Here is a 14,454-nt window from a genome sequence, read left to right as displayed (position 1 = left end):
TTTTGGCAAACGGATATCTTAATAACAATGTCCTAAACAAGATGAAGAACAAGTGACTTCATTTACTTGAACTAAAAATCTCCAAACATCAAGGTCTTTTGAAGAACAACTAGAAAACCTGCACAGAACACAGAGACAGAGACACTAAATCTGAACTCGGTATCAGCTTAACTTTGCTGCTGTTCAGACAGTTTCACTGGAGCTGGACTTACATGAGGTGCCTTGTTCATAGGTGCCTGCATCGCCGAAATAAATGTATTTTTCACTTACTTCCTTTTGTGGAACAAACCCGACCAAAACCTCATACTAACGTCAATAATTCATGCGGACTTCCACCCCAGAAACGTGGTGTTTATTTGTTATTTCATGAAAAAATATGAATGTTTATTTATGAAAAGATGGCTTTCACTTCTCCTGAACTGGGACTTTTTTGGTTTCCATAGCATATGTACCACCGGACCATCGGCAAAGCAACATTTATCAGGATTAGTTTGGTGTTAGGATGCCAGAGTTCAACCAGCTGGGTGAACACTGGCAGCACTGGTGCAACTGGTGAAAACTGGTTGGTGTGAGGAGTCGGTCAAGATGTTTCAGGTTGACAATGAAGTAGTGCAGTTAAAGTACTCCACTGAAACTGTTTAAATGATGGGATAAAACAATTACTAATGTTGAATGACACCAAATGCTAATGCTAAATGGCTAATAGCTAATAAACCAGGAACCAACACTAGCACAAGACGTTTGGACTGTTTTACCTCCACCGTGGAGGGGCCACAGGTGTGAGGCAGCCTGACAGTTTATCAGAGAGACTCCAGGTCTATTCCTGCATATCTGCTGCCTGCAGGCCTCTGCGTCAGCTGGGAGGGCTGGTGGGGGGTTGACTCATGCAAAATTAATGTTTCTTACTCAATACAAACATCAGGCTCACTTTCCTTTTATAAAACTGAACCCTTTCTATATGTTATATGTTTCTACATTAGCGGTTTAAACTTTAGAGTCTCTTTGCTGCCGGCTCACGTCATGTCATAAGAGGCGTGCAGGAACTACTTCTTGTTGAACAACAACCGGCGCTGTGACTGTGTGAAGCGTCCTGTACAGAAAACCTGGCCTCACCGACTGTGTCTGGCAACCCGAGCTATAGCCGGACATACTGCACAGAAGTACGGGGCGGATGGATACGCTGCTGCTGACAGGAAATAGTTCCAGCACGTAATGCACAAGCAGTTGTCTTACAGAAACATATTAATCAGTGATCTTCAGATGTGTTAGTAGGTGTATTTTTGGACTTCTTCTGGAGCCAGGCTAGCAGTTTCCCAATGCTTCCAGTCCTTGGCTCCCTAGCTATGCTAGGCTAATCACATCCTGACTCCAGTGTCATACTTAACACACAGACATGACAGTGGTATCACTTTTCTCCTCTCACCCGTGGAAAGAGAGTGATGAATACTTCCTGTTTTAAATATTAAAATCAATCAATTCAAAACATCAGGGGGACAAACACAAACTGCACTGACACAAAGGAACAATTATCAGGACATGTACAGTTAATGATTGCTGCTAATTGGTATGCAGCCTCGTCAATGAGGCCATCCAATCTGAACCCACTGCACTTCTGTGCTGCTGACATCCCTGTTCTCTCTGCAGCCCTCTTGTCTCTCCGCCCGTCTTCTCCCGACTCCTTGGCTCTGAGATTCCAGCGTATTAATCTTTAACTACTGCCAGATGGGCAGAAACAGCGAGGAAGAGGAAAAGAGGGCTGAAGCACGACCTTGTGGGTAGATTTGTTCAGGATGATCGACTGCCCGCCTCGCCGCCACGGTGACGGGAGATGAGGCGGTGACATCACCCGCTCCTGTTCAGCCAGGCGCCGCAGGAAGACGACGTCACGGAGAGCGTGATGTCAGCGCGTGTTTGAGCTCCGATCAGGTTTCCCAAACTCAATTTACACTTTGAGTGTTTGAGTGTTTCATATTTTATTTATTTAGCCAACATGAAGGTCTAAATGCTGCTCACACTTCAAGAATAAAAGTCCGGTGGAACTGAAGTGTATCAGGTCTGTTACACATGCTCGGATCCGTCAGAGCGGGTATCGGTCAAACGCCACCAGTTTCTGGCAGAGTCCAGGCATCTGATCAGGATCCTCCTGGACACCTCCCTTTGGAGGTTTTCCAGGCACAGCTAAGTGGTAGGAGACCCCGGGGTTGACCCAGAACATGCTGGAGAGATGAAATGTATCATCTGGGTTGGAAACGCTTCGGCATCCCCAAGGAGGACCTGGACGATGCTGCTGGAGTACTTTCCTTAACCTGCTGCCACCGTGACGGGATCTGGATGAATGGAGTTTTTGTGAGTAATGCTACGTCTGATGCTGCAGCACAATAAATGTTTTAATGTGAAGGCCTTTCCTGTGGAACCAGAACTGTTGACAATTACCTTCACGGTAGCTAATGTTACCGAAGATTCACTCCAGGAAGTTCTCCGACAGGAGATTCGGTCATTTTCTGCACTTTTTGTCGAGAGGATGTATCAGGATAAACCTTGATAAGTATCATCTAGGGGGGTAGAACATAATGTCCCCCCAGGTTACTAAAACCCACTGATTCACAAAAGACAAATAGAGAGGACGTGACCTCAGTGTCCTCTATGGTGTCTTAGACCCTGAGCGTTGATGCCTCATCATGTCCAACATACTTGGTGGCCTAAAAGTAAAGAACATCATTAAGACTGTTTGCCTGTAAAATCGTTTTTGCTCATCTGATCTTCATCTCAAAAAGTACACAAATCCTTGAGAACAGCATTTGGATCTTTGTATAAAAGAACTAATGTTCCACTCTTCATCAGTAAAAGGCTGAAATAATTTTCCTTTCAGCACCACAGGATGCTGCGAGTTTTCTTGTCCTTTAAAGCTTTAATTCTTCTTCACGCTTTAATGTTTTAATATGAGAGCCGTCACTTTATCTTGATAATCGCTCTCACCTCTTTGACAGCCTGTGAGATAATCAGGGCGTATTTTCTTTCTTCCCTTCGTGGCTGAAAGGACACAACGCGCACACGCTGATGGTTTGATAAATCTGCAATTACAAACGTCTGATGATTAGTCCAGAGGCTGTTTGCATCGCTGCTTCTCTTTGTTCCCGCTGTGATTTAACGCGTCCATCAGCGCTCTCAAACAAAGCGTCTCTATCGGTGATTATTGAGCAGCCTCATTCTTCATTTGCTGCCATGATCGGCACAGATTACAGCGTCTGAGGAGGGTAAACACGTAACGATGACAACTGTGGCAGATTTACAGCGTCTGTCATGGTGCATTCAGGCCGCTGCCTCTTCAGTGGACAACGTTATCGTCAAGAATACTAAAAAAATGTTCCAACATTACTGCCAACAGTACAAAAAACTGCTCCGTTTCTTTTAACACTTAGCTTTTTTCAACAAGATATGTTCATGTTATAATGATCTTTTCTAATTAAATACAGAATAATAAGAAACTTTTCTTGCCAAAACAACATTTCACTTCAGTTCCAGTCAATGCCTAAAGATCAGGGGAGGAAAGCTCAGTACTCAAGTACTGTACTTTTAATTCAATTTTGAGGTACTTTACTTAAAATATATTGTACTTTTTACTGCACTACATTTATTTTAAGGCTTTAGTTACTTTGCAGATTCAGATAATCAATCAACAAATTATTCTGAAATGGGCCGTTCTGCAAAGTGAGTACTTTTACTTTTGGTACTTTAAGTACTGCTGGTACTTTGGTACTTTACAGTGCTGCATCGAGTACTTCTTCCATCACCGGTGAACAGTGAAGCTGTCTGCAGCACTTCCTCCTCAGGAACTGGCCAAGACGTTGTCCACTAAATAAACGTCCATGTTTACTACTGTTGTTGGTATTTCGTGTTTACTTCAGTGACGCAGTTGAACTCAAGAACGAGTAAAAGTTTCAGCTCCTACTGAGTCTGAGCTGAGTCAGCATTAAGTCACAGCTGAGTCCAGTCATATTGAATCAGTCACTGATGTATCTGCATAGTTCTGACAGGGATTATGAACCATATCAAGATACACACCTCTGCTAGAGGGAGTGTAGCTGACGATGACTGGTTTCAATGGTTTGGCTACGTTTTGATTTGGTTTGATTAGGATTTGAATGCTTGAGATGAGACATAGTGATCATCCGTCCATCTATCAGTCTTACAGCTTTCACAAACAGGTTTATGTCCAGTTTAAAAGCGTCACATGTTGGAAATGGGACCTGAGTACCTGCGCAGTGTTCGCAGACTTGCAAACTTGTTCGCAGGGCTGGAAACTTGAGTCGAGTTTCCGACTGAATCTGCATTACATAACATCACTCACAGGGACGCATGGCGGCTGAAATGAGTCACGGTTGGCATCAAGTCGCCTCCTGGATAAAAGCACCCAGTGTGAAGAAAGGGCTCTGAGACTGATGCGATGGTTTGATTACGTATGAAAGACGTAATGAAGAGATCAAAACCAGATGGAACAAACTAAAGAAGAGTTTTAACTGTGTTGGTAAAGATCTCCGACTCTGCGTTCAGTCTCGGTCCGTACGATCGAGCTTTCCTCAGCTGCCTCACAGCAACTCAATCCAACTCGTGTTAATGTGCTGCTGTCGGTGCTGGGTGCGCTCAGGACTCAGACGTCCTGCCTCCCACCGGTTCACAGGTTTAGGTCACTAAAATACAGTAATCTCCATTCAAAGTCAACCCTTAAAGCACAAAGTATATGTAAGCAAGACTGCAAACCTTCCCAAACCTTAACTGAGCTCTGAGTCAGAACCATGAAAACATTAATCATGCTAAAGTTGCCAGGAGGATATATAGTATTGTAGGAAAACAAATGAAAGTTAATGTTTTGCAGGAACATTCAGTATAAACATCTAAAAATGATTTTACTGTTTAAAAAGTCTCATTTGTTCGCAGTTTTCCAGCATGTGTCACAGAACGTGTCACCTTATGGAAGACATCCGCTCTCTTCTTTCTGACATATAAGACGTAATCTCTGCTTTCTAACGTGTCTGCGGAGGAATGTCAACGAGATTTTGAATTAAAAAGTTTCGGTTTCACTTCAGCTCCTCGTGTTTTCTCATTACGGTGATAAAAAGGTAATCTGAGCAGGATTACGTTGGCAAAGCAAATCATGTGTATGAGTACAACTGCAGTACCACAGTGCCTGAAGTTATCAAAGCTAACAGTATTAAGCAGTCAACATCTAATACTCCTGAATTAGACCTGACTACACACCAGAGACGCTCTGTTTGAAACAGCAGCTTCTGACCTTTTTGTTTCTTAAAAGCTGTAAAATAAATGTACTAAATCTTCCGGCTGGTCGATGATTCGGGATGTAAAAGCTTCGAGCTGAGCTGTAGCGATCACTTGAAATCCGTTCCCTTCCGTGCTGAAGGAGGTTTGGTTGGTGATCAAGAATAAAAACACACCCTGAAACCTTTCAGTTAACACACACTGATTCCAGGAAATACAATAATCCACATGATCAGATGTTCCTGACTGGCTGAAAACGTTCTGGATCTGAACCACACTGGACCGCCAGCACTGCGACAGAGATGCATGGATTTCTGCTGCGCTGAGGCCGACACATTAGCAGATAAACCCGGAAAGGCTGCCAGGCTGCTGGCTGCGGGTCTGTTTGTGTTGGTTTCTGTGTGATGGGAGGGCAGACATGTGGCAGAAGGTGGACTGAGAACGAGCATTACACAGTGTGTGTTACAGAGACAGGAAGTGAAGGAGTATACAGCCTCATAATCAACCCCACTCATTACAACTAATTATCTCCAAGGAAGCTTTCAACACTGAAGGAACATTTGTTTGTTTCTGAAAAGGTTCTTTTCTCTTTATTATCTATGAGAGCAGTTCTTAGACGTGTAGACATTAAGGCAAAGTACTGGTTCTCTTAATGTGACGTGTGCTAAAGCTTTGTCTGTACTTTTCACTACATGGGGGGGGGGGGTAGTGAAACCCTTTGAAAGGTCGTTTTTATGTTATAATAAAATGTTGCTGTTGGTTTTACAACAGGTCCAGTTAGGTCTACTTTGTGTGTCTGAAACTATATTATATAGTCTCTCTGACAGATGCACAGGGTTAGTCGATAAGTCTCTGAACTCCAAAAGAACTTCCAGTCGGTTGCGTCCTTTCTAAATAAAAGCAAAGTCCGGCTGCAGAAAGGGATGGACAGATAAGAGCGATGAGGGTGGTTACTAAATGATTTCACAATAAAGATAGCTTGAACTGTCAGCGTCTAATCGTGTTCCTGAGGCTGTCAGACCAGCTGAGCTCCTAAAAGTGATTTCCAGCTATCATCTGCAGCTGTTGACACTGTAACACTAACAATAACATAAAGCATTTTGATATAATGAACTATCCTACAATTTTAAAATGCTTCTAATAAACCATCTTAGGCTAGAGGCCAAGGAAGAAAGATGGATTCTTTTCTTGCTTTTACTTTCCGTCCAAAACCTAATCAGGAACACGAACAACCTCAAAGGAAATAAAGTTAGTAATCTATAATAAAGTAAAAGTATAACTACAGTAACTTCAGTAGTAGACTGAAGAGCGCACAGTATCACAGATTGTCTTTGAGTAATATTTGTTTAAATGTGTATAAACTGATGAGACTAATAACCAGCACAGATGCATGTGTTCAGTTGTTGTTTTAGTTTTTATACATGCTTGAAAATGGATGTATTAAGAGAGGAAGAGGGCAGATACACAGGGCCCCCGTCACGCTGTCTGTAGCCGTCCCGTCCATTTATGTAAGTATGCACTGAAACCACTTCCTGCCAATTATAGCTGACTGATGACGGCACTCAAGTCTGGAACCACAACGTGAACTTCCTTTTACCCACAGTACAGCATGAGTACTTAAACCCCAACATTTACTACAGTACACACAAGTATTTTAGGGTGAAATATGTAGTCGCTTGCTGGTAATATTGAAATGAAAGCATTCATTACAGTCAGTCGCACTAAATGAGGAGCACCAGTTAACTGTAGCTGGAAATGCTCTCATGGTCTCCAGTGAGCCTTTACATACTCATTCAGCTGCCCGCTCTTAATTAGCATCCGTTAGCTGTGAAAAGCTAACTAAACAGCTTGGCTTCAGTTAATGAGAGCAGAGCTGATTAGTTTAAGAAGCAGAGTGCGTGAAAGATTAACTACGTTCAGTCTGGTCTCTGGAGAAACACCAGCACTCCGGATGCTCTAATTAGTTTCTCTTGTTGAGGTTCAAAGTAGAAACTTTCAGTCTGCTTTCTCTACACGACGTCATCTGTCTTTCCACGAAGCAATCAAGTGCTGAAAAGTCACGATGCCGCTCTCGCCCTCTTGTACTAATTGGTCGGCTGTCGTTGACCTTAAAAACCTCAATCAGCTGGAGGGTCGTTCAATCACAGGAAGCCTCTCTAGAAAGATGATTCCTCCACTCAAAGGCACAGTTTCCATTTTTGTCCCTTTTTGCACCATTTAGTCCTGGTCTCTGTACGGCCGCGATGGCACCAAACCTGGACCAACTTCAAAACTGGTGCACTTTTGAACTTTGGACAGAGCCAGGCTCGCTGCGTCCCCCTGCTTCCAGTCTTTATGTTAAGCTAGGCTAACCACATCCTGACTCCGTACTTGACACACGATATGCACCTTAATCTTCCTCTCAGAGAGAAATCAGATCCCCAAATGTTAAACTATCCCTTTAACGAGCATCTCTTTCACTGCAACAGGCACAGCGAGGGTTACGAAAACCTTGAATGAACACGGACTGGATCCCAACCTGCTGACTCACTGCGGAGGCCGTTGGGCCAGAGGATACTAATGTCCCACACAGAGTTTACTTAACCTTATTTTATGAGCGGGACGCTCTTTGTGAGCAAAGCAAGGATAATGCTGCCGCTGCAAACACACCAGCTGCTGTTATATTCTTGCAATAAAACACCTTGTTTTTGCAAAATAATGAACATCTGCTGTTTTTATATTCCCTCCATTAATTCATGAAGAAAACGATACGAAGGGGGAAACTGATAGTCATCGTCTGGTGTCAGCGTTCACTTTTCTGCGTATAATGCTGAGCTGGTGTCACTGAGTCAGGGAGTGTGTGTGTGTGTGTGTGTGTGTAAATGCTTTTCCTTCCTGTCGGTGTGTCTGGAACATATGGCTTTGCATTAATGAGACACAAACCAGTCTGAATATGGATCAGGTCTTGTGCTGGGCTGGAAAAAGACTCCCAGAACTTTTCAAGAGGTCATTGCTGTTAATTGGTTGAGTCCACTTTGGATTGTAAAGTCGGTGTCCGCTGTTTCACCTGAAGCTGCACAGTCCAGTCAGTCTCAGTGTTTGTTTCCTTACAGCCACACCAGCACCTTCATGCTCAGTGTGGGAGTGTAAAATATAGGAAAGTCTACATCACAACATGTTTACTCCCATAAAGATATATTAGCAACATGTTAGCAGCACTTTAGGAAGCTTTTACCCTTCAAAATAAAAGTCTCCACTATACCCACAAGCTTTATAATGAAATGTTCATAAGATAGCAACTACTTTCAAACTAACATCGACATGGCAGCATTCTGTTAAGCAGGTATAATGTTGAACATGTTCAAGTTTAGCACGTTAGCACGCTACGATTACGGGACAAATTGACATTTTGACTTGATGATGAAAGATGAACTCCAGACCAGAGTACAGTAGTACTCAAAATACTACACTACACTACTACACTGTAGATGTTTTTATATCTTTGCCTCGATGTATTCTCATACATCTCTTCCAGTCCACGTCGGATCAGTGGGGGAATAAACAGCACGCGACAGTTATACGACATCATGTGGACTGATGAACGGCAACTTCCCCTTTTATATTTACTCACATTACAAACTGCAGGCGTGTTTGAAGAGTTTCAATCTGAAAAGAGATTAAAGAACCTGGAACCTCCCTGATTTACTGCTGACATTAAGGCCTCTCTACTCAATGTGAAAACACCAGTCTCACAGGTTCATCGCAAGTCACACTGGTGGATCGCAGCGTGATGATGTGTCATCCATCTCGTGCTTTGTCGTCTTGCAGTCTCCTGTGGATCGTGGTCCTGGTACGCCTGGCTGCTGCCGCCATGGGCCACTACAGTTATTATTATTAGTCATAGTTCTGTTATTATTCAAGCTGTTATTGCTATTATTAGTCATATTTCAGTTATTACTACAGCTGTTCTGTCTCCGTAGCGCCTCTCATGGTGGGACCTCTTGGTCTCTGTAGTAACATTATAAAGAGTCGGTCTGGACCTGCTCATGAGATGACTTCTGTTGTGATTTGGCACTATATAAATAATATGTATATATATTGCTGTGCTGTGTTTCGTGCTGTGTTCTGATTGGTTGGCGTGTAGACGAGGGTCATAGCAGCAGTCATGTGATTATGACTCAGCGTTGGCTTTCAGATCTGGGAGCCCCGTCTGGGCCCGAGGACCACGTTTCTGTCCACCATTTCATTTGAAGAGTCTGAACTCTCGCTGAATCGTGCAACACGACGCAGCGAAATAACGATGATGAAGTGTGTGAAATAATAATGCGTTGCTTTCTCTAGAGAGACGTCTGGCTTTATATCATACAACGATTTACTTGTTGATATTTCCACACAGAAACAGTCTTTCTGAGAGGCACCACACGTTTGATTGAGGAGACAAAAGGCAGAGACACAAGGTAAAATTAGCCCGAGTGTGTTTGGCAGGAAATACCTACAGATCTGATAGGCCGACTGTAGTTTCCATATAAGGCGGCAGGTCCTGACCTCTGTTAATAAATGCCCTGTCGGGAGGTTTTATGCCTCTGTGGGAACCTCACTGGGCTGATTGAGAGCCGGCGTGTTTGTTTGGGCTCTCGACTGGTTTACAGATTGAAACACCTCGACAGACACAGGAAGCAGTGCGCTGTGAGGTGAACGTGTGACTCCACCACAGACCTTCAGCTGACAGACGGTTCCTCCATTCTCAAAGCCAAACTGCCCTTAATAATATAATAACATGTAATATGTGTTTAAGTTCCTTTGTTTCCCTTTGGTTCAATCTAAACTCATAATACGATCCAGCGCCGTGTTTTCTTCTGCTACAGCTTTCTGTTTGTGTTTTAAAGTTCTTTCCTGTTATTTGATATTAATTTAGATTCCTTTTTTATTTGGAATGATTTCAGTGTTAAGGTTCAAGAAATGGTTTGACCATTTTTACGGCTGCAAATAATGATTACTTCCATTATCAATGTATCTGCCAATTTGATCAATTAATTGTTTGATGTGTAAAATGTGAGACACGTCACTCCAAAGATACTCAGTTTATCATTATTGGACGAAGAAAGACTGAGAGGCGAGAATTAAAGAACGGACGATGAACTGATGATCATTCAGTCGATCTCAGACCACATCAGACGGCACGCCATCATGCTTCATCAGAGGATCAAGCTGCCAGATGTGGATGAAAGCTCCGGACAAAAGTAAGTGGACCTTGTGATGAGAGTTTTTTTGTCAAGCTGCTATTTGCAATGAGCTCAACTTCAGCTGCTAACATTCGTTCTTTTAATTTCATATTTGTGTGTCGTTGAAGGCCACATTTAAATCCTCAAAGCATTTAGTATTTCCTTCTTGGTCACGTCTGGTTATGGAAGTATGTCGTTAATGGTATGCGTGAGGCTGTATCCTGTAGGTTTGAGTTTGTTTTGTTTTTTGAGTCATGTGTTTTTGTCATTGCTCCTGAGCACCTTCTCCACTCTGGAAACATGCTGCATCACTGATGCAGACTTTTCCACTGCGTCCTCACCTCAGATTTCTTCCTGCTGCTGCAGCGACGGTGCCCCGAGGCCGGGATCAGGAGCTAATGTCCGGGTTAACAAGCCGGGCCGCCCGGCTCGCTCGCAGGGCGAACGAGGCACAAATCACACAGGAGAGAGAGAGAGAGCAGAGCGGGACGACAGTTTGTGTTCACATGAGCTCAGAATATCTGCAGCTTCAAGAAGAAAACATTCAGAACACACTGCTGCGCTTTCTGCTTACAGTGACGACGGCCTCACTTTGTGTGTGTGTGTGTGCGTGTGTGTGCGTGTGTGTGTGCGTGTGTGTGTGTGTGTGTGTGTGTGTGTGTGTGTGTGTGCGTGCGTGTGTGTGTGTGTGTGTGTGTGTGTGTGTGTGTGCGTGTGTGTGTGTGTGTGTGGCAGAGGAGGTAAATGGCTGGTACAGTCATTATAGTATACAGACAGACCGACTGCCGTGGGATTTTAGCTGTATTTACTGCGTGAGAACCTCTTATCTCCTACATGTCAACCTTTCCTTTTTATTTATCACCAGCTTGACAGTCATGTGTTTATGCACTCGGCCATTTTCCAGTAATATTTCAGAAAGACTGCACAGCACGTCTCCACTGCCTTTTAATTCTACTTTCCAAAATAACACGTCAGGTTGAGTTTACAAACTGACGTCCATGTTCTTCCATCTGATGAAATGATAAAGCGTTTAAAAACCTGCTGAGGAAAGTTGTCACTATTAGAAATCTGTTGGGGGGGCAGCAAACGACTACAGAAATACAACAGAAGAAGGACAACTAACTGCTCTCAGAGCAGCCAAACTAATCGAGGGCTGAGAGGATCCACCACCTCAGTCAACTGGTTAAAAATAACTGTTGGTGTCGCCCAACGTTATACACTTATAATGCATACATTACAAGCACTTACGGGTTGCCATGTTGGTGACATTTAAGGTAAAAATCAAGAGGTTAAGACGTCACAGCTGTGAAAGAGAAACAGGAATATTTGAATCGTTTCACTCCTGAATGAGAAATCAACCTTTTAGGAATCTTTCATGATGACTGCTGGCGTTCAGTTCGGCTCACATTAAAGTCAGAAGTCATCTTGAGACATTTGCTTCTAACATGGAAATGCAGAGGGAACTTTAGGGTTGCCAAGTTGGGAAATTGAAGGTGTAAATCAAAAGCCAGTAAAGTACAGTGAAGAGCTCCTTGATTGCAGCGTCCCCTCTGCCCTTCATATCAGCGTGTATATACGATTACATGCAGGTCATTCAAGACAACTGAGTGTTTATGAGACGTGCGGCGCTGCTGCACTTTGACCGCTCATCTCCTGCTGTGTTCTCATTCTGTCGCTCTGCACTTTGCTCTGTGCTGGTATTTGTCATGTCTGTCTAATTCCTGCAGCCTGGACTCAGCAGGGAAGAGCTGAAGTGATAAACCTGCTGCATCAAAACACACAAGAGTAAAATCAGAAAACAAACCTCTGTCAGTTTGGGTTTTTACAGCCCACGCTTTGTGTCTGAAGGAATCTTTTCCTTCTAGAATTTACAGGCAGTGATTTCACACACGTCAACAACAGGCTTTCTTCAATAAACCCAGCTGATCGATCGGTTCAATAATTACACAGAGCGGAGCTGCAGACGTCCTGGAACCAATTCAAGTGAAAAGTTCTCATCTGGATCATACTGATTGAAATGAATACAGGTCTGCTGAGGGGGGCTGATGGGGAAGACAGCAACAAACTGGACATATTAGGAATATATATGATGAAGCACTACAACCAAACATCTAATGATCATCTGTGCAGCAACCAGCTGACTAATAACGTCCAATCACTTTCATACAAGTGTATGACTTACACGATCACTCCGCTACTTCCTGCAGAAACTTCACTTTTACTGCATTTTGACCACAAGAGACTAGTTCTTGCAACCAGAAGGTCCCAGTTCCTGAGGTAACCCTTTATGTTACAGTCACTGATGGTCAAACATGAGGCTGAAGACAGCAACAACGTGAGTTAGAGTGGTAATCATTACGATCATCGACGTCAAGTCTTTTTATGTTATGCACGACAGTGTTGGGGGGCAACTGAGGAAGCAAAGAAATCATCTAATTAAACCTTAAATGTCATTACCACCGCTGAGTATGAATCAGCAACTATTTTGATAACTGATTAAATATTTCATTTTTCAAGCAAAAATATTAAACATTTGCTGGTTTCAGCTCCTCAAATGATGATCCTGAGAGGATTTTCTGCTTTTCTTTGTATCATAGGATAATAAACTGGATATCTTTGGGATCTTTGGGAAATTGTGAGGAGCTTTAATCACTGTAACGTTAGTCTGTTTTGTCTCATTTTGTTCAGCACCTTCTGGATCCCGCATGCAACAAAGATTCGAGACGTGAGGTCCGTCAGACAAAGGTTTAAAATGGACCCGAGGATAATTAGACCTCAGCCAAAATGCGGTCCATCTGAACAGAGAGAACAACAACAGAAGCAGCAGCGTGAACAAGCAGCCGTGATGGAAACGAGCAGCAACACCAGGCAGCTGGGAGGCATCTCCTCACGTTTCTGATCAACCACCACTGTCAGTCTGCTGGGAGACACTTGGGTATACATGTTTTGACATGTCATGGCAGGATGAGCACATAACTTAAAGATGGCTGCATTCCACTTACTGACTGCTGCTCATTGAAAACACTTAATGGAACGCAGCCGTAGAATGTTATTAATTCTACTGTGAGGAAAAAGGTCTAAGAGACACACTGACACAGAGGTCAAGTCCTGCTCACACTGAATATGTTTTGTCCCAGGTTCTCTAGGAACCTGAGAGGACCACTAACTGACAAACAGATGTTTGAACTGAGCCAACATGTGGCGACTCACCGCGGCCGTCGTTCTGAACGTCGCTGAGGATTTGGGAGTAGTTGACAGGCGGCTTGTTCTCTTCGAACACTCGGTCGACGAGGGTGATGTTGATGTTCTTCAGCTCCGTGAACAAACCCTCTACGGCAAAGTAACACGGCCGATCGTCCACCTTGTTGTCACTGAACATGAGCATCACGTGCTCCCGCCACCCAAAGTGCTCACAGATCCGCAGGGCAAACTTCCCAAGCTTCTTGTGGGTGGGGCCCGTGTTGGTGATGGACGGGTACACTCCGCCGTAAAAGGCCACGGCCGGGGCGCCCGCCGTAACCATGGGAACGTCCCAGAGGGTGGTGAAGAGGCCAACAGGGGAGGAGGTGTAGGAGCAGCCAGGCCCGATGAAAGCCCACGGGTCGTGCGCAAGTTTAAGGTCCACGGCCATGAGGGGGGCGACGGACTCGGAGCAGATGCCGTCCTTGTCCTCGCTGTTCTTGAAAGCGTAGGTGAGGTGGTGGTCAGGGAGCAGGGTGGGGTCGGCGTTGACGGTCTTGATGGCCCGCTCCAGGGCGGGACCGATGCGAGGCCAAGCCCAAGGGTAATCTGTGTTGCTCTGTGGTAAGATGACGGCCAGCGTGATGTTCTGGCGCGCCCGGTGTTCGTGGTGCCCTCGAGTCTGACGTCTCAAGTGTCGAGGCGATCGCCCGCTGACCGGCTGCAGGTCCAGCAGAACCAGCAGAACCAGCAGGACAGCGGTGCCCTCCTTCCAACAGGCCATCCTCTCCCCAGCAGG

General features: G+C 44.3%; 1 protein-coding gene across 1 annotated transcript in view; it reads right to left on the bottom strand.

Moving 5' to 3' along the window:
- LOC139290819 (atrial natriuretic peptide receptor 1-like) overlaps positions 1-14,454 on the bottom strand; it is a 63,541-nt gene extending 49,087 nt beyond the window's left edge. The window contains exon 1 of the mRNA XM_070912681.1: positions 13,686-14,454. Coding sequence (XP_070768782.1) covers positions 13,686-14,439 — 754 coding nt within the window. The 5' untranslated portion in view covers positions 14,440-14,454. The remainder of the gene's footprint in view (positions 1-13,685) is intronic.

The sequence above is a fragment of the Enoplosus armatus genome, chromosome 9, assembly GCF_043641665.1.
Source record: "Enoplosus armatus isolate fEnoArm2 chromosome 9, fEnoArm2.hap1, whole genome shotgun sequence".
NCBI lineage: Eukaryota > Metazoa > Chordata > Actinopteri > Centrarchiformes > Enoplosidae > Enoplosus > Enoplosus armatus.
Note: the sequence above shows the minus strand (reverse complement) of the source record. Positions and strands in the feature narration are given on the sequence as shown.